The following is a 19,025-nucleotide window of genomic DNA, read 5'->3' as shown; positions in this document are numbered from 1 at the left end:
TGCTGTAGTGTTTTCATTGGCGAGGGAGCAAAGGCTCTCTCATCCATCGATTTAGCGACACATGGAAGTATTTGATAGCATGCCCTCACCAGTAAGTGGATAATTAATGTGACATAACCTTAAAGTAAATCATCATCATTATATTATGAAGCTTGGATGGAGGAGAGAAGGGTTTTTTTTTATTTTTATTAGAACTATAGACAAAAAAATTTTTTTTCATTTTGGATAGAGCAAGGGAGGGTTATAGTCCATGGCTGATTTTTTTCACCATTTGTGTCTCATTGTGGAGATTTCCCTTCACTTCCTGTTCCATAGGCAAACAGGAAGTGTGAAGAAATACCTGCAAATTAAGAAAACTGGTGCCCCCATTGGAAGATTTCCCCTCTTAATTTTCTGGGGACAACCCAACATTTAGGATTTTCTTTGACTTTCACTTTTAATGATAATGGTAAACAGGACCAATAGAGAGGGGGAATCCCCTTTAGACCCCTGTCACACTGAGGCATTTTTCAAGCGCTTTTGGGCTAAAAATAGCGTCTATAAAGCACATGAAAAACTGCTCCCCGAGTGCTTTCACACTGCTTTCACACTGAGGCGATGCGATGGCAGGACATTAAAAAAAACTCATGCAAGCAGCATCTTTGGAGCGGTAGAGGAGCGGTGTATACACTGCTGCTAAACTGCCCTTGCTCATTGAAATGAATGGGCAACACTGCTGAACCACTGTAGCAACACTTTGCGGTTCGTTTTAACCCTTCTTCGGCCGCTAGCAGGTGGTTAAATGCGCCCCACTAGCGGCGTCAGATCGGACCGTGTTGTTGGATAATCCGACCATGTGTGGGCTCCATCGGACTGTTTCCGTCGGAATATCTGACCAACAAAGTTTTAGAGCAGGGCTATAACATTTTCCGACAACATGATCCGATAGGACTTTGTCCAATCGTTTGTAGAGAATTCCGATCGGACAAAGTGCCACGCATGCTCAGATCAAATTCCTAGACCAAATCTATTGGCTACTAGCCTGAATGTAGTCCCGTCGTAATAACGTCATCACGTTCTGAACGATCAGATTTTCCGACAAAATCCAACGGATTTGGTTGTCAGAATGTCCGACCTTGTGTACAAGGGCTAACAGGGGGCACAGGCAGCAATTAAAACTGACAAGGGTTCTAATCCCTCTCCACTCGATCTAAAATTTCATTGATGCCTTGGGCTCGCAGGAAGTGGGTTGAATGATACTAGGCACCATTCATCCCAGAAGAGGACCAAAACCAGATCGCAGAGCAGTGAGTCTGTGAGACAAAGGTGAGTATTTAATCTAGAGCTGATGTTTTTATTTTCTGAAGTGATAGGCAATTGATTAAAAAAAACTGAAACTGGACTTTAATACAATAAAAACATGGAAGAGCAAGCATATGAATATTTTAAGTTACATAAAAAAAAAACAACACTTTACTTCACCCTAAAACTGACGTGGAGCCTGGAAATGAGCAGACCGCCTACCTTCTCAATCTCTATACTCTTTCCAGACACAGGTACAAAAGTCCCTATTTAAATGCAGCAAGAGTATGCATACTCAACCTTTGGAGGCATCCTTCAGCTTATGGTTCTCTAAAAAATGAATGAGATCAAACCTATGGAAGACCTGACTGTCTCCCTCAAATACCAGGAGGAAACATGTAGACAAGCATAGTTTTACAATATAAAATTCACAAGAAAAAATAGAAAATCATTCTTACAAAGGGTTATTTTTCCTTCACTCTTGACCGCTCATAAGGGCCTCCACCATTCTTGCTCCCTCCCCTCTGACCCAGTGAACTTTCTTCCTCCTATCTTCTCTTTTCATTTCCACTTATTTCCATTCCTCCTTCCCTTTTCCCCCAGTCTGTACTCTCTCCTATACTTCTCTACTTCTGTTCTTGCTGCTATACCTGCCTTCTTTTCTGTTTTTAAAATGAAAAAAAAAAACTAAAGCATGGATGGTGTATGGTCCCACACTGTTTCAGACATGTCTTCTAAATATACAAATGGCACACTATTGTACATGCAACTACGATGGTTGACACTGCTCATCTGTCATTCAGACTATGGATTGCCTTGAATAGCTCGCTACTCTCATATTGTATGTGTTGAGCTGAATGTCTTCTTAACGACCTACCGTGTAAAAATGCCATCTGATGTAATGTATTGTATTGCAATCCTTGATTGTGAAAATAAGCTTCAAATAACATTTACTGCAGTAATAAGTTTATTTACTTACTGATATTGCACAATTCATTCCATTTAATATCATGAGCATGAAATAAAGAATGAAGATTTTTTTTTAGTTCATCTTCACCATTTCATAAACCTAGAGTAAAGATATTTTCCTGGGGGCAAATGGAGGTTAGCACTTTATAATTGTTTCCATTGTCAGTGTTTTCCTGCCAGGAGGAGGCAAAAATGGTAACCTGGCATTCTCTATTGTTCCTTCCAAAGCAAATGATGACATATTTTGCTGATTGTCAGGTAGCTGGCAGGACTAGGCAGAACTGTGTTGTTTTTCTTTTCGCTAGCTTGCAATGTGTTTAACATATGTTTCTCTGGGCTAAATTGTCATAAATAGCAGACATAATGAGGCAGCTATTATACTTGAAACTCTTACAGCACCAGAGCTGGAATAAGGCTGCAGAATTGTTCTCCTGATTAAATTATTATGTTCTCGTGATATAATGCAAAAAGTATCCCAATTAATTGGGAATGACTACTGAGAAGTGTTGCAGGTCTGTCCAGCAGGAAGTCAAACCAAGCGTGAATTCTCTGGTTTGGCGATTCCTCTAGCTTTTTATCTGGATGAGCTGGAAAGTCTTTGCTGCCTTTAAAGCAAAAATGCTTTGATTTATGGTTCAATAATTATCAGTAGATTATCTCTGATGGTTCTAGAATGTTTTCTTATAAAAAGCGAGAGAGTGGAACATTCCGTCTCTGTGCACATTGTTTAATTATATACATGTACCATAGTTGTATGCACTTAAAATGTACATTCTCTGTATAAAATCCCCAGAGGCTGAATAGTCCATGTGTCCTCTTTGTTTCTATTAGGTGGGATATACTTAATGTATGTACATGTATCAAAATGTATTTTATTTATTTATTTCAGGTACTTATATAGCGCCGTCAATTTATGCAGCGCTTTACATATACATTGTACATTCACATCAGTCCCTACCCTCAAGGAGCTTATGATCTAAGGTCCCTAACTCACAATCATATTTTTCAGTTCCAACATTTTGATGATGAGAATTTAAGGCATCCACCAGCCTCTTACATTACTTTAGGACTAAAAAATAAAGGGGATCTTCACCTAGGAAATGTTTGTGGTAGCTGCAGCAGAGCCAGAAAGTAAGGTGGAGTTATCCCAAAACTACAGATGAGCTTGGGTTCTTCTCTGGGTCCAGTCAAAACCCATGTTCGGCTAAACACAGAAGTCAGCTATCAGGGCTGGGTCAATGAGCTGCAGGTAAGGAATTTTCACACCACAGCTGCGTGTACACAAAGGGGCGGGGATGCTTGCTTGGTCAATGACATTGACTGTGGTAGGGAATCCCCTGTCTGCAGCTCATTGGCCCAGGAAAGACAGCTGACTTTCAGGTTCAGCCGAACCCAAGTTTATCATTACTCACTTAAGACTAGGGATGAGCTTAGGTTTGGCTTTGGGTTCGGTCCAACCCATGTTCAGTCGAAGACAGAAGTCTGCTGTCAATAGAAGTTCAATGAACTGTGGGCAGGCAATTCCCTGTACCACAACTACATGTACACAAAGGCTTGGGGATGCTTATGACAACAATGACCTAATATAACCACGTGCTTTGGCTGAACTTAAGCTCACCACCACTCAAGACTAGGGATGAGCTTGTGACCATATGGTGTCATGAGCATCATCCCCCCCCCTTGTGTATGTGTAACTCTAGGGTAGGATTCATCCTGACCCCAACTGATTGGCCCAGAAGGGATACCTGCTTCCCTGGTCCAGTTGTTACTCAAGCATAAACATGCTGTGAGGTAGTCAATGAATGATTTAGCCCACCAGAGTTTTATTTTTATATCAGTTTTAACCTTCTCTCTATTGCATTCCCTAAAGAGTCCCCAATTGGCTCTATCAGCCTATCTGTACACATATTTAGGTTATGATAAATCTGTCTGCTAAATCTTACCTCCAATTGGTTGAAGAGGAGTCCTGCCATCTGAGGTTGTTTTGATAATATTGCTGTGCTTTCAGGGGATTTTGGTAACCCCTTGTTTATGAGTGAAGTTTCACCTAGTGTTGGAATGATGTGTGATATGTTCAGTGCTGTCTCAACCAAAGAGGGAGAGTCCCGGTACAGCCGAGGCTATCGTGAACATCGCTGGATTGGAGGGAGGTGGGGGTTAGGGGGCACTGCACACAGAAGGTATTTAATAAGTAATGGCAGCTCCCTTGTTTGCTTTATGAGAGCTTTACTTTAAATAGCTTTACAATAAGAACCTGTGCTGGAATGATGTGTGGGGGCAACTTATGTTCATATCTGATTGGTTAGCGTTTTTACCTTGATGCTCTGGGACCTTAATTTCAATCCAGCATGAGACACCATCTGCATGCTATTTCCATGTCTGTATTGGTGTCCTTCAGATGCTCCAACTTCCACCCAGATTTTTAAAACATGCTGATAGATATGTTTGTATATTCCGTAATGGCCTGTGTGTGGTTGAAACTTTAAAATTGTGAACTTTGGTTGAAAGGGCTTTATGTACTCTGATAAAAAATAATCATGTCAGTGCTGGACAAAAATATGTAAGCAATGATTGTCCTCAGTACAACAGGATCCATCTGGCTGAAGATAAACTTTTATTTTTTTTAATTACACTATTTTGAGGTTTGCTGCCCCACCTACTGTTGCACACATACTGTACTTAATGCAGAAAAGAAAATATTCATTATATATCTTGTCTGGAAAAGAAAAAGTGCATAAAACTGAACATGAGAAATGGTTGCAAAAAGAAACAGATGCAAATGATGAAATTAAAAAGAATATTGTTCAAGCCATGTCCAGGCTGCGTGGCATTTACTAAGAAGTTCATATATATATATATATATATATATATATATATATATATATAGATAGATATTAATCGTATCTTAATTACCGGTACATTTGGTTGCTAAACATTTTTTTTCTCTTGTCTAGGTGTACGAACACCAAGATGGAAGTAAATCACTAAAGCTTGGAGACTTTGGACTGGCCACTGTAGTGGATGGACCTCTATACACTGTGTGTGGGACCCCAACATATGTAGCTCCAGAAATAATTGCAGAGACTGGGTAAAGTATTAGGAACTTTTTCAAAAACCAATCCACTTAACAAAATGCCTTCTCTGCATTAATATTGTTTCTTCTCTGTCATTGAGTTCCATAAGTATATCCTGCACCATGCAGCTTTATGACAGTTACAATTATACTGTGAAAGGTAATAGCTAGAAGCAATCTTTACATTAATCTACTGTACAGTATTCACTTTAATACATTCACAGTGGGTTTGGATGTGTAGAATTTGTCGCAGCAACCATCTGTAATTTATTTATAATCTTGCACTCCTGTTAGATGAAACAAAGGCAGCACAAGGGCTGTATTGTATCTCATATATTGTTAGCAAAGCTGGGAAAGACACAGACCATGTACAATCTTCCACAAGTTCTTTCAGTGTTGGTCCAGGTTAAGGTCACTCAACTCATGTAAACTCATTCAGTAGGGTAAAGAGCAATGTGTAATGTGCAGTTAGCCATAGCAACCAATCAGAATTAATCTCTCCCTGATCTTACTCCAGAAAACTAATATCTGACTAGTGACTATGGTTTGCTTCATTAGCATATCATCACTGTGTACAGGTTTCATGCTAGACCAGCCATTCTCAACCAAGTTCCCATGGAACAATACCCTAGGGTTCCTTCAGATGTTGTTATTAGGGGTTCTACCAGCTGCGGCTGATTGATCTCCCATCTGATGGTGTGTGCATAGTTACAGGGCCAACAGCACTTGGCAGAGCCAGCAACATAACTCCAATTATCTTTTTAGCTGTCTGTAAGGGTGGCATTCTGACCATCACTGTAAGAATGAAATTCTTCCCACTGACTATCAATTAATGTTTTAAACTTGGGGTTCCTGAAGACTTGAAAATGATTTTAGTTCCTTTGGGGAAAAGATTGAGAGACTGTGCTATACTGACAGCAGCCAGTTAAGCCTTCTCCTCAAATGTAAACTGACTGAGTGGTGCCCATATAATGACATCTGGTCAGCAGTACTGTACTGGGTTGAATGATACTGGCCACTATTTCAATTCATAAAATTCTTCACAATTTATTTATACAAAAGTCTTTAAAAGTAGACTTATGGTCACCATAGTTATTAAAAACGACCCGTCATATCAGTACATATATCAATAAAAATCATTCATTCCACATATAGGCATGAGGAAGTCTGTAGTAGTGAAAAATTAGCCCAGTGCGTTTCAACATTCAAATATTGTGCCTCTTCTTTAGGGGGTTGGTGAATTGATGAATTCAGATACAAATTCAAAAAATATAAAAATAGACTAAAAATAATAATATAAACAAGTTGTACAGAAAGGGTTATATACAACAACTTACAGTGATCAAAAAGTCAAGTAACAACTGGAATGAACATGTTCAGCTGATATCAGCTCCATGATGTTGGACTGGGAAACAAAGGACACCACTGTTGCTGCAACCTATTGGATCAACAAAAAAAAAGAACAAAACATAGAACTATATTGAAGAAATATCCAAAACATTAACTGCAATCAAGTCCCTAAAAAAACAATCTAATACTTGCATTTACAGAAATAAAGATGACCACAAAATGTAAGCAGGACATGGTCTCCCACCCAAATCTAATCGAAAAAAAGGAAGAAAAAACAAAGGGGGGAGGAAAAAAGAGTTTAAACTTTCATACGCACAATGGACATATAATAGTGTCACACTTACCTCTAACACAGGTGGTCAGGCACTATAGCTAGCTTCTGTGTTCTTCACCTATAGCAGCCCCCTTTCCCAAAAGGCAAGCAGGCCTACCAGTACTTGATTGCCCTCAGGTCATATACAAAATGCTATAGTCCCTGGCCACCTCACCAGGGCAGGCACGAACTGAGCACAGCGAACAAGTATTTGAACTGAACACAGTGAACAGGTACTTGTGGTTGGCAGCCGGGTAGAGTGGTCAGTGACAGTTCAGGTTCAGGGCAGGCTGAGTTCTGAGCGTAGTCGATATCTAATCCGAGGTCGTCAACAAGGGAACCCAAACTAGCAGGCAAAGGAACAGGGCAGACAAACAGGGAGCTTGAAGCACATGTTGCACACACTTTCACAAGCATGAGACTGCAGGCTTAGCTGACTGGCCACATCAATCACCTTGCAGGTGAACAAACAGACAAGAAGAATGCATCACAGCCAAAACCAGGATGCTGAAATAAGACCAGTAGCTGTGATGGAGCAGGAGTGCTACATGATCCTGACAAATACAACATATAATCCTTTAGAGCATACGGGATTCCTCATTATAATACATTAGCTGATGGCCTCTCTTGTCTTGAGTTCAGGTCAGTTCCAGAAAGACCCAGCAACCCAAAGGCAATACTCATCAACAGAGCAGACAAAAAAAGGAAGGTTTAGCTTTATTTATTTTTTATCTCAACCTGTAACATGCACAGGAATACATTTCAAGACACATTTTATGGTAATCATTTTACCATTTTATAGTAATTATCCCTGACCATAATAACAACCTTTCATAACTAAAGATTGATACCGATACCAGATGTGGTCCATGCCCCTAGCATTACCACACATTACTATCTGACCAGGGCTGGACTGGGACAAAAATTTGGCCCTGGACTTCATCCAGACCGGCCCACTCCAATTTTGCAAACACGCACAAAAACAGTATAATGCGCACTTGCACGAGAGTGACGTCATCACGGCCCGGCTAGACACATAGCAGGAGTATGCAAACTCAGAAGCCGACAGCACACTGCTGGTGATCTTTTATTTTCCAGCCCCCCCACCCCCTGGTGTCCCCCTGTCACCTGCCCGAAGTCTGGCTCTGCATTATATATTTTAAAATAAACAACTAATGCGCACACCTATTTTTGATCAACCGCAGTAATGAGAAGCTGCCAACATCAAACAGGTTTAAGCCCCTTTCACACGGGACGGATCAGTAATGATCCGCCCCGTGATGATCCGCTCGCTCAGCGGGGATCGCTCCGTTGTCCCCGCTGAGCTGGCTGCGGACAGGGCGGTCTCCGCACACTGTGCAGGGACCGCCCTGTCAGATCTCTGCTCTCCTCTATGGGGATCGGATGCGCACGGACCGTCTGTCCATGTTCATCCGATCCGCTGTGCAGACTGTTGCGGAGGCGGATGAAATCTGGTGTCTGCGGATGTTCATCCGCAGACACCCGCTATCCCATAGGGATGAATGTATGCCCGTATTTCATCTGCAAACGGATGGATGAAATACGGACATATCATCCGCATGTGTGAAAGGGGCCTTACACAAAGCCACAGATAAATTGAATATATAGCAAAGGATGTGATGCTAACCAAAATAACATAAAAAAAATCCATTTGGTGCAAATAATGATTCAAATAATACAAAAAATCCAACATAGCTAAAAGTACATCAAACGTGTCAATTAATATTGAAATGTGCATAAAAAAAATTTCAGCAAAAAATTCGTATATAAACGATGCTTATAATTAAAACCATTTTATCCAAACTATGTCCTTGGTATTAAAGTGCAAAAAGAGTGCAAAAAAAAGGGGGGTTTTTAATTATAAGCATTTTTATATATGATTTTTTTGCTGAAAATATTTTTATGCACATTTTAATATTAATTGACAGTTTTGGTGAACTTTTAGCTATGTTGGATTTTGCATATTATTTTAACCATTATTTTCACCAAATGAATTTTTTATGTTATTTTATTTAGCACCACATCCTTTGCTATGTGTATATATATATATATATATATATATATATATATATATATATATATATATATATAAATATATATATATATATATATATATATATATATATATATATATATATATATATATATATATATATATATATATATATATACACATACACACAGCCATATTCTGTATACAGCTATATATATATATATATATATATATATATATATATATATATATATATATATACAGCCATGTGCTATATACAGTATTCAATGGGCCGGCCGGTTACCTGGATGGGTTCCTGCAGCACCGCCATCCTCCAGGCTCCCTCGTCTGCTCCAGGGACTTCTCTGCCTGTCGGCTGCTCTCATGGCGGCCCCCGGCTCATTTAAACTCACAGCGTCTGTTACCGCGGGGGCCGCCGGAGATAGCCGAGTTTTGTTCGCTGTCGGAGAGGAGCAGGGCGGGGGAAGCCGAGCGGTGGCGGAAAAGGACGACTGTGGACCGGAGGTGGCCGAAGATGTGTTATGAGAGCGCCGAGTGGGGTGGAAAGAGCCGAAGTGCGCCGCGCTGTTCTCGGAAGTACAGCGGTGCTCAAATGAATGGCTGTGCGAGTAGCACAGCCATTCATTTGGCTAGGCTGTCACTGAAACTGGCCCACTGAGCCATCGGCCCACCGGGAATCTCCCGGTAGTCCCGATGGCCAGTACATCTTTAGCCAGTCAGCCTTTATCTGACTGTACAATCCTTGTTTAAACAACATTATATTTAACAAATCTTTGTGTTATGAGGACCTACCTAATCTAGCTAATCAAATTGTATCCACTCTATGAGGTCCCTGCGCTACATAGATGTTGCAAGATCTAAAGTAGATTGTAAAATAAGCTTGTGGTGTATGGTGAGCTGTACTGTAGGTTACTCTTAAGCCTAGTACACACCACTATGGTTTCGTTCAATGGTCACAATCACAACAGTAACAATCCAATGTTAGTACAGTGATCTCCCCTGCTGTTCTATTGTGTTCTGACAGGGGATGCCCACCAGAACACTCAGGTCAGCGCTCTCAGCCAATGGCTGAGAGCGCTGATTAGGAGCCAGTCAGCTGCTGATTTTCCAGCATGCATGTCTGACAGAAGCTGGCCAAATGGCTGGGATTCTGTTGTTAGGCTGCCATACACACAGGTTGAATGTCAGACAGTTTATATATAACCAGCCAATGTCGCCCGACATTCAGCCCATGTTTAGTAGGCTTTAGGCTTGGAATATGCACTCTCGAAGACCCACCTTATGGGAAAGAGTATGTATACTCTAGTGGTGGCTTCCAGTTACAGACACTAAAAGGAGAATAGTGATTAAAACCAGAGAACTGAAGTATCTGCATGTAACTACTCCATCCCACATTTTAGAAAGCATCAGATTATGACTGAATGACACTTCTGGCTAATTACTAACATGTGTTTTTCCTTAGGTATGGGTTAAAGGTGGATATATGGGCAGCTGGCGTAATAACTTACATCCTACTGTGTGGCTTTCCTCCATTCCGTGGGTAGGTATCTGCCTGGATTCATTTTTATATAATCCTATAAGTAGGGATGGGCGAACGGTTCGGCCCAAGCATAAATTCGGGCCAAACTTTGGTTTTTATTCGGATGTTCTAGCGAACACCGAACAATATGCGGAGTTCGGGGCAAATTCGAAAGCCGCCGGAACACTGTTAAAGTCTATGGGACATTAACATGAATTATCAAAAGTGTTCATTTTAAAGGCTTATATGCAAGTTATTGTCATAAAAAGTGTTTGGGGACCCAGGTCCTGCTCCGGGGGATATGTATCAATGCAAAAAAAGTTTTTTTGGGAGCAGTGATTTTAATAATGCTTAAAGTGAAACAATAAAAGTGAAATATTCCTTTAAATTGCATACCTGAGAGGTATCTATAGTATGCCTGTAAAGTGGCGCATTTTTCCCATGTTTAGAACAGTACTTGCACAAAATTACATTTCTAAAGGTAAAAAAAGTCATTTAACCACTTGCCGCCCGCCCTATTACAAATTGACGGCGGCAAAGTGGTTTCATTATCCTAACCGGACGTCATATGACGGCGATCGTTGTTGCGGGGTGTCAATCTGACACCCGGCAACTACGATCTCGGTAAAGAGTCTCCGACGGAGACTCTTTACCATGTGATCAGCCGTGTCCAATCACGGCTGATCACAGTGTAAATGGGAAGAGCCGGTGATCGGCTTTCCCTCACTCGCGTCTGTCAGACGCGAGTAGAGGAGAGCCGATCGGCTGCTCCTCTGACAGGGGGGGTCTGTGCTGATCGATTATCAGCACAGCCCCTCCGAGGATGCCCACACTGGACCACCAGGGACACCACTAGACCACCAGGGAAAAGGTAATAAAAATCCATAATCCTCCCTAGACCACCAGGGTGCCAGTCAGCACAATGGGTGCCAATCAGTGCCCATAATGGATGCCAATCAGTGGCCACAATGGGCATCACTGATTGGCATGCATTATTGTTTGGCACTGATTGGCATCCATTACTATAACACCGATGCCGCCTATGAGTGCCCACCTGTGCCGCCTATGAGTGCCCACCTGTGCCGCCTGAGTGCCCACCTGTGCCGCCTGAGTGCCCACCTGTGCCGCCTATGAGTGCCCACCTGTGCCGCCTATCCATGCCCACCTGTGCCGCCTATCTATGCCCACCTGTGCCGCCTATCTATGCCCACCTGTGCCGCCTATCCATGCCCACCTGTGCCGCCTATCCATGCCCATCCGTGCCGCCCATCCGTGCCAGCTATCAGTGCCAAATTGTGCCACCTATCAGTGTCCGTCCGTGTCGCCCATCCATGTCGCCCATCCGTGTCGCCCATCCGTGTCGCCCATCAGTGCCGCCTATCAGTGCCACTTCATTGGTGCCACATTGGTGCCCATCAGTGCCACCTTATCAGTGCCCATCAGTGTAGCCCCATCAGTGCCCATCAGTGAAGGAGAAAACGTACTTATTTACAAAGTTTTGAAACTGAAACAAAAAAAAACATTTTTTTTTTCAAAATTTTCGGTATTTTTTTATTTGTAGCGCAAAAAATAAAAACCGTAGAGGTGATCAAATACCACCAAAAGAAAGCTCTATTTGTGGGGAAAAAATGATAAAAATTTCATTTGGGTACAGTGTAGCATGACCGCGCAATTGTCATTCAAAGTGCGACAGCGCTGAAAGCTCAAAATTGGTCTGGGCAGGAAGGTGTTTAAGTGCCCTGTATTGAAGTGGTTAAAAATAGCGGCTATAGTGAATTGTCTGGTCTCGGCAATACAATAAAGGTCGCTGAAAAAAACGGCATGGGATCCCCCCAGTCCATTACCAGGCCCTTTGAGTCTGGTATTAATATAAAAGGGAACCCCAAACCAAAATGTTAAAAAAAATTGCTTGGGGGTCCCCCCCGAATTCCATACCAGACCCTTCAGGTCTGGTATGGATTTTAAGGGGAACCCCGCGCCAAAATTTTTAAAAAAGTGACGTGGGGTCCCCCCAAAAATCCATACAAGACCCTTATCCGAGCACACAACCTGGCAGGCTACAGGAAAAGAGGGGGAAAAAAGAGGGGGGACGAGAGAGTGCCCCCCTCCTGAACCTTACCAGGCCACATGCCCTCAACATGGGGAGGGTGCTTTGGGGTAGCCCCCCAAAGCACCTTGTCCCCATGTTGATGGGGACAAGGGCCTCATCCCCACACCCCTTGCCCGGTGGTTGTGAGGGTCTACGAGCAGGGGGCTTAGCAGAATCTGGTAGCCCCCTTTAACAAAGGGACCCCCAGATCCCACCCCCTCCCGTTTGAACTGGAAAAGGGTACATTTTACTCATACCATTTCACAAAAAAAGTGTCAAATTTAAAAAAAAAACACAAAACACACTTTGGGACATGTCCTTTATTAAAAAATTTAAAAATAAAAATGTCCCACGAAGTTCATTCATCTTCTTCTCTGGCTCCACCAACGGACGAAAAAAAAAACCACTGATCCACCTCCATTCTTTTATAACTGAGGGCGGGACCACACGGTGATGTGCACGGGTGACCCCGCCCCCTCTGACACATGAGGACTTCTCAATGGCTTCCCCATGGCGTTGGGGGGGGGGGACACTTATTTTGCGTAAGCCCCCCTCTCAGGTTTCTTTGCATTTTCAGAATTTCTCTTGTCAAATTTGATTATTAAAGTTTAACAAATCACAAAGATAGGTTCAAAAGCAGTGTTAGAAAGTAACATGTCAAGGTATAATAAACAACTATTGCTCCACAATTTAATGGAAAGTAGCCTATTTTGCATAGTCTGTTTTAGGATTAGTGGTGTAGATAACATTTTATAGTTTGGTCAATAGAGACTGGAATGTAAAATGGATAATAAAGATATAATAAAGCCTCAGATAAGTAAAAAGTTACAACCAAACTAAAATATGCATCAGAAAAGAGTGATAAGGGATTATCACTGTTATAAAGCTTCTAGGAGCTTTATATGTTTTTATGAAATCAGGTAGACTATACAAAAGTATTGCTATTTGAACCTAAAGGAAAGAAAAAAAGATAGAGAAAGGTATAATGAAATGAAAGGTAGAGGAAGAGAAAAGAGAGAAAAAGAAAGAAAAAGAAAAAGGAGAAGCGATAGGAAGAATCCCCGGGGCTGAGTGTGTTAATAATCATAAGGCTAGAGAAGAGAGAGTGTGTATGTGAGTATAATGATCAAGGCATCGACGGGTCTTCATCAAAATTTAATGGTAGATAGTGAGTCACCCAAGGTAACCATACTCTTAAAATAACTTATTTTGTCTTGAGCTATAGCCTCTATTTTGGCATGAACCATGCTTGATTAATTCTATTCCTTGTTTCATTTAATACCAAATTGTTAGTTTTCCAGGCTTTAGATATTGTTTGTTTCGCAGCTGTAGTAAACTGTTGTAAAAGTTTGAATTGGCTGTGTGAAAGTATTGTCAACTTTAGATTTAAAAGCGCTATCAAAGGATCTGGAGGTATAGACACTGCAAATAAGGTTGAAAGTATAAGAAATATATCTTTCCCATACCTTTTGACTACTGGACAATTCCACCAGGTATGAAAGTGAGAGCCAAGATCATTACAGCCTCGAAAGCAGGATGAGGAGTAATTTGGGGCAAATTTGGGGCCTCCCATTTAGCTACATACGAGGGTGGATCAGAATGAGGTTTAGTAACGAGTTGGGCATAGAGAGTCAAAATAAGTCCTTTTGCATGGGGATCATTTTTGCATATGCTTTCAAAACGTGATCATTTATCAAGTGTATATTTTCCTTGGATCTGGGGTGTAAAAGGAATGTTTTATTTGTAGATATTTAAATAGTTCTGAGTTTGGAAGTCCATTTCTTTCACATAAGTCAGGGAATGGTATAAAGGAAGTCAAGGATATCAGATCATGTAATCAAGTTAATTTAGAAGTGGTCCAGGCTTTAAAAGATTTAAGAAAGGTCCAAGCAGGGTAGAAAAGGGGATTTTTAATGAAAGATAAAAGTGGAATATGTGGCGATTGTAGGCTGTTTGTTGATTTAAATCTATTCCAAATAGTAAGAGAATGTTTTGTAACAGGATTAGTGATTATTTTATGATCAGAGGATCACAGCCATTATAGATTAGAAATATTGAAGAAAAGGTTGGTATAGGGAGTGCTAGGGATAGCCCTCTAAGCAGTCCCAAACCAAAAATGGTGAAAATTGCTCTATATCGGTACTTAGATGGTAAGGAAAGCAAAAAAATAACATTTAAAATTTAATCTTGTTTAATAGACATATAGAAAAAAAAGGAAAATGGCAAACATCACCCATTTAAAATACAAATAAATACACATCACAATAAGAGCATCCTTGACGAATTCTCCACAAAAGGGAGTTCGAACTAATGGCGCACAGGGGTCTCCTCTACTAGTTTCGCAGGACAGACCGCTTCTTCAGGAGGATATCTATACAGAACATAATAGATGATATATAACAATTAACAAACAAGAGCAAGTTATCATAAAATTAATAATTGATATTATAAAATACATCATATACTTGGGAAAAAGAGAAAAAGGGAGGTCAGCTCACCCCGGATTCGAAAGGATAGATTGCAGACAAAAGGACCCCTATATATATTCCCCCTACGGCAGACATGGGGGGATTGATTAGACGGCTCTAGTAAAAGGGGGGGGGGATTTTAGTATATTAGGTTAGCAGGAAAAAAAAACCCTGTGCGCCATTAGTTCGAACTCCTTTTTGTGGAGAATTCTTCAAGGACGCTCTTATTGTGATGTGTATTTATTTGTATTTTAAATGGGTGATGTTTGTCATTTTCCTTTTTTTTCTATATGTCTATTAAACAAGATGAAATTTTAAATGTTATTTTTTTGCTTTCCTTGCCATCTAAGTACCGATATAGTCCAATTTTCACAATTTTTGGTTTGGGACTGCTTAGTGGGCTAGCATGAGCGACTATCCCTAGCACTCCCTATACCAACCTTTTTTTCAATATTATGATTTATTTGCTATTTATGTCAATCAGAGGCGATACTCTTAATCTGTGAATAGATTAGAAATAGATAGCGGATCACAATCTATTGACTCCAGGGTTACCCATTGTGGGATTTCAGAGGTTGCATGGTATTTTGTTATTTTTACCAGATGAGCCACATAATAATAGGTAGATAGAGTAGGAAATCCAAGACCGCCTTTATATTTTGGAAGGTAGAGAGTATGATTAGGTAAACGGGGTTTTGAAGAGCCCCAAACAAACTTTGTTATTTTACGCTGCAATATTCTTAAAAATTACGCCGGAACAGAGATGGACAGAACCCAGAAAAGATAAAGGATTTTGGGTTATATAGTCATTTTAATAACATTCATTTTACCTATCCAGGATATGGGGAGAGAAGACCATTGTGTTAATAAAAGAGTAATGGGACATAAAATAGGTGGAAATTGGCTGAGAAGAGTAATATTGGGTGTAAGAGTGACTCCTAGATAAGAAAGGGAAGAGATTTCTGTGATTGTTGTACTTCTGAAGGAGATAGGGAAATATTAAGTGCCAAAGATTTTTGAAGGTTAATGATTAAGCCTGATATGTGGGCAAAATTATCTAGTTTCTGAATTAGGTTGGGAGCGGAAATATGAGGAGAGGACATAAAAATTTAAATGTCATCGGCAAATAAGCAAATTTTATGTTGATGTCCAGCTAACTCAAGGCCTTTAATAGAAGGGTCAGAGCGAATTGATTGAGCAAGAGGTTCGATGAGGAGGACAAATAAAAGTTGGCAACCTTGACGAGTTCCTCTGTTGATATTGAATAAATTAGATTTGTATCCTGCATATTTTACATAGGCTTTGGGATTGTTATATAATGATGAGGTGCAACTAAGGAAATGGGGACCAAATTCCCAGCATTGTAGGACAAAATGAAGGTATGGCCACGAGACCATGTCAAATGCTTTTTTTTTTTTATTTGTTCTTGACTAAATGCAGCCAACAGTGTATTATTCTTTAATAATAAAATAATCCTTGTTTACCCCAAAGGGGAACACTCTGTAAACAAGGGTAGGTTTCTAAACGTTAAGAAAGCAGGAAAGGAATAAAGGGAGAGGAAGTTACCATATGAGTTCTTATAGCTTTGTCTTGAGATCTACTGAAAACACAAGTTTAGTAGTTCTTGGTGTCTTTCAGGAAATTTGAAGCTCTAGGATGTAATGTCCATGCAAGCCAAACTTTTGTGAATATAGCTATGGTTCCATTTTTGTGTGCTAACATTAATTCAAAGTGGGCTATGGAATTGAGTCTTAAAATGACATCAGATAGATTAGGAGCGAAGGTGGATTTCCATAATTTAGTTATGGTGAGTCCCAAGGCTAATAATATATTGGCTACTATAATTCTATAAATGAGCGAGTATAGATCTAAGTTTAGACCTAGTAAGGCCATTGCTGGTTTGGGTGATATTAGATTTCGAAGACGCAATAAAGGAGGAAATTGACTTCCAAAAGCTAGACAAAGCTTTACATCTCCAAAGTGTATGTAATAAGTTACCTATTTGGGTGTTACATCTCCAACATAAGGAGGGTGAAGATGGGAACATTTTAGAAAGTCTGTATAGGGTCAGATACCAACGATTTAATATTTTTTCGGAGTTTTCCCAGTGTTCCATGCATGAAGATGCTGAGCTATTAATCCTAATGAAATTAATAATTATTGGTTATCCTCGCGCTACAATGGCTAGACAAGAAAACTAATATGGTTGCAGCAAAACACCGACAGAGGTGCAAACCCTCCCCTCAAATGTGATAATAAGTGAAAAGTGGTGTTGCGCTCCACAAAAATTACTAAATTAATTCGATAAATACATAAATAGTGATAAACAATAATAAATAAATAATACCATACAGGATCTAAAATATACTATATGTGACTATTTGAGATCAATTATTTCAAAATGTGCAACCTATTAAAAGTGTATCAATGCCAATTAAACATTATACAAACCATTGTAATGTGACCAGTTAGATATTCTAAATCAAAATAGTAAAAACATTCCTAATAAAGTGCAAATGAAATAGGTGGTGAAATCACAGATATGATTCACCCAGTGATAATAGATATAAAAAAACATAGGATCCAAGATGTGTCTCAGTCCATAAAGTGCATCCAGTGAAACAAATATATATTAATAGAATAAAAAGAACAATCCAAAAAAACGAAAAGAACCGAACGACATTCGGTTCTTTTCGCTGTAATTTTTGCTTAATACTGTGCTACTGAATGTGAGTACCCAGGACTATGTCCTTTCTTTAATAACACCACTTTTCACTTATTAATCCTAATGGCTTTATGTGATGTTTCCCATAAGAAAGATTGAGAAAGATCATTCTCCCATTTAATCATATTAGACGTTTTGGTTTTTGAGGGAAAGGAGATGAGTTTATAAAATAGGGTTATGCCTCTTTTATTTTTGACTATGCTAGAGGTGAAGAAATCCCAGATCACCCTAGGAATAGCCATAGTCCTTTTGTGATTAAAATTCTTGAGGTGTGGTTTGGAATTAAGTTTAGTCAAGAATTAGGTCTTTTGAGTATCTGTAGATTAAGAAGAAAAAGTATGCCTTGCTTAATCCAGGGTGTTACATTAAGCCGTGCTTTGCAGTTTTCAATAGTTCTTATTGGTAATGGAACATGAACTGGATCGCTTATAGGTTGTAGTTTGGTTAAGATAAACTTCCAGGCTGTTAACCACTTGCCGACCGCCTCACGCCGATGTACGTCGGCAGAATGGCACGGGCAGGCATAAGCACGTACATGTACGTGCTTTGCCTCCCGCGGGTCGGGGGCCCGATCGGGCCCCCGCCCGGTGCCTGCGGCGGTCGGTTTTCGTTCGGGAGCGATCCCGGACGAGGGGACGGCCATTCATTCATGGCCACCCCCTCGCGATCGCTCCCGACGAATGGAAATCCCCGGTGACATCACTTCCTCTCCTGTAATGTAAACACAGGAGAGGAAGTGATGTATTCTCTCCTCCGTGTCGGTATTTTTCGTTCCGACACGGAGGAGAGCGGATCAGTGAGTTGCACCAACACATCCCACACACAGTAGAACATGCCAGGCACACTCACACCCCCCCTTTACCCCCCGATCACCCCCCCAATTACCCCTGCCCCCCAGTCACAGTGACACCAATGTCATTTTTTTTTTTTTTTTTTTTTTTTTTGCATTGGTGTCATTTGTGACTGTAATAACTGTTAGGGCAGTTAGGGTTAGCCCCCTTTAGTTCTAATGTACCCCCCTAACCCCCCCAATAAAGGTTTAACCCCGTGATCACCCCCCGTCGCCAGTGTCACTAAGGCTGGGTTCACATTGCAGCGGTTTATGAGAACGAATGTGATTCGCACCGCACTGCAGTGCAAATCACATCCGATCTCTGTGCGATTCGAGTTCAGCCATTCGCCGCACCCGCCGCACCCGCCACA

At 40.7% G+C, this 19,025-nt stretch overlaps 1 protein-coding gene and 1 long non-coding RNA gene across 4 annotated transcripts in view; one reads left to right on the top strand and one right to left on the bottom strand.

Annotated features, from left to right (window-relative positions):
* The window catches only part of DCLK1 (doublecortin like kinase 1), a 551,424-nt gene that overhangs the window by 450,476 nt on the left and 81,923 nt on the right, over nt 1-19,025 (top strand). For all 3 annotated transcript variants that reach the window (XM_077484138.1, XM_077484139.1, XM_077484140.1), the window contains 2 exons: nt 5,205-5,338; nt 10,484-10,561. In XM_077484138.1, coding sequence (XP_077340264.1) covers nt 5,205-5,338; nt 10,484-10,561 — 212 coding nt within the window. The remainder of the gene's footprint in view (nt 1-5,204; nt 5,339-10,483; nt 10,562-19,025) is intronic.
* The window catches only part of LOC143983958 (uncharacterized), a 141,534-nt gene that overhangs the window by 61,344 nt on the left and 61,165 nt on the right, over nt 1-19,025 (bottom strand). The window contains exon 4 of the long non-coding RNA XR_013274695.1: nt 6,661-6,761. This is a non-coding gene — a long non-coding RNA (uncharacterized LOC143983958). The remainder of the gene's footprint in view (nt 1-6,660; nt 6,762-19,025) is intronic.

Source organism: Lithobates pipiens, unplaced genomic scaffold (genome assembly GCF_037356315.1).
Source record: "Lithobates pipiens isolate NorthernLeopardFrog02 unplaced genomic scaffold, aLitPip1_a1.2 Scaffold_16, whole genome shotgun sequence".
Taxonomy (NCBI): Eukaryota; Metazoa; Chordata; class Amphibia; order Anura; family Ranidae; genus Lithobates; species Lithobates pipiens.
This window is presented reverse-complemented; position numbering and strand designations above follow the sequence as displayed.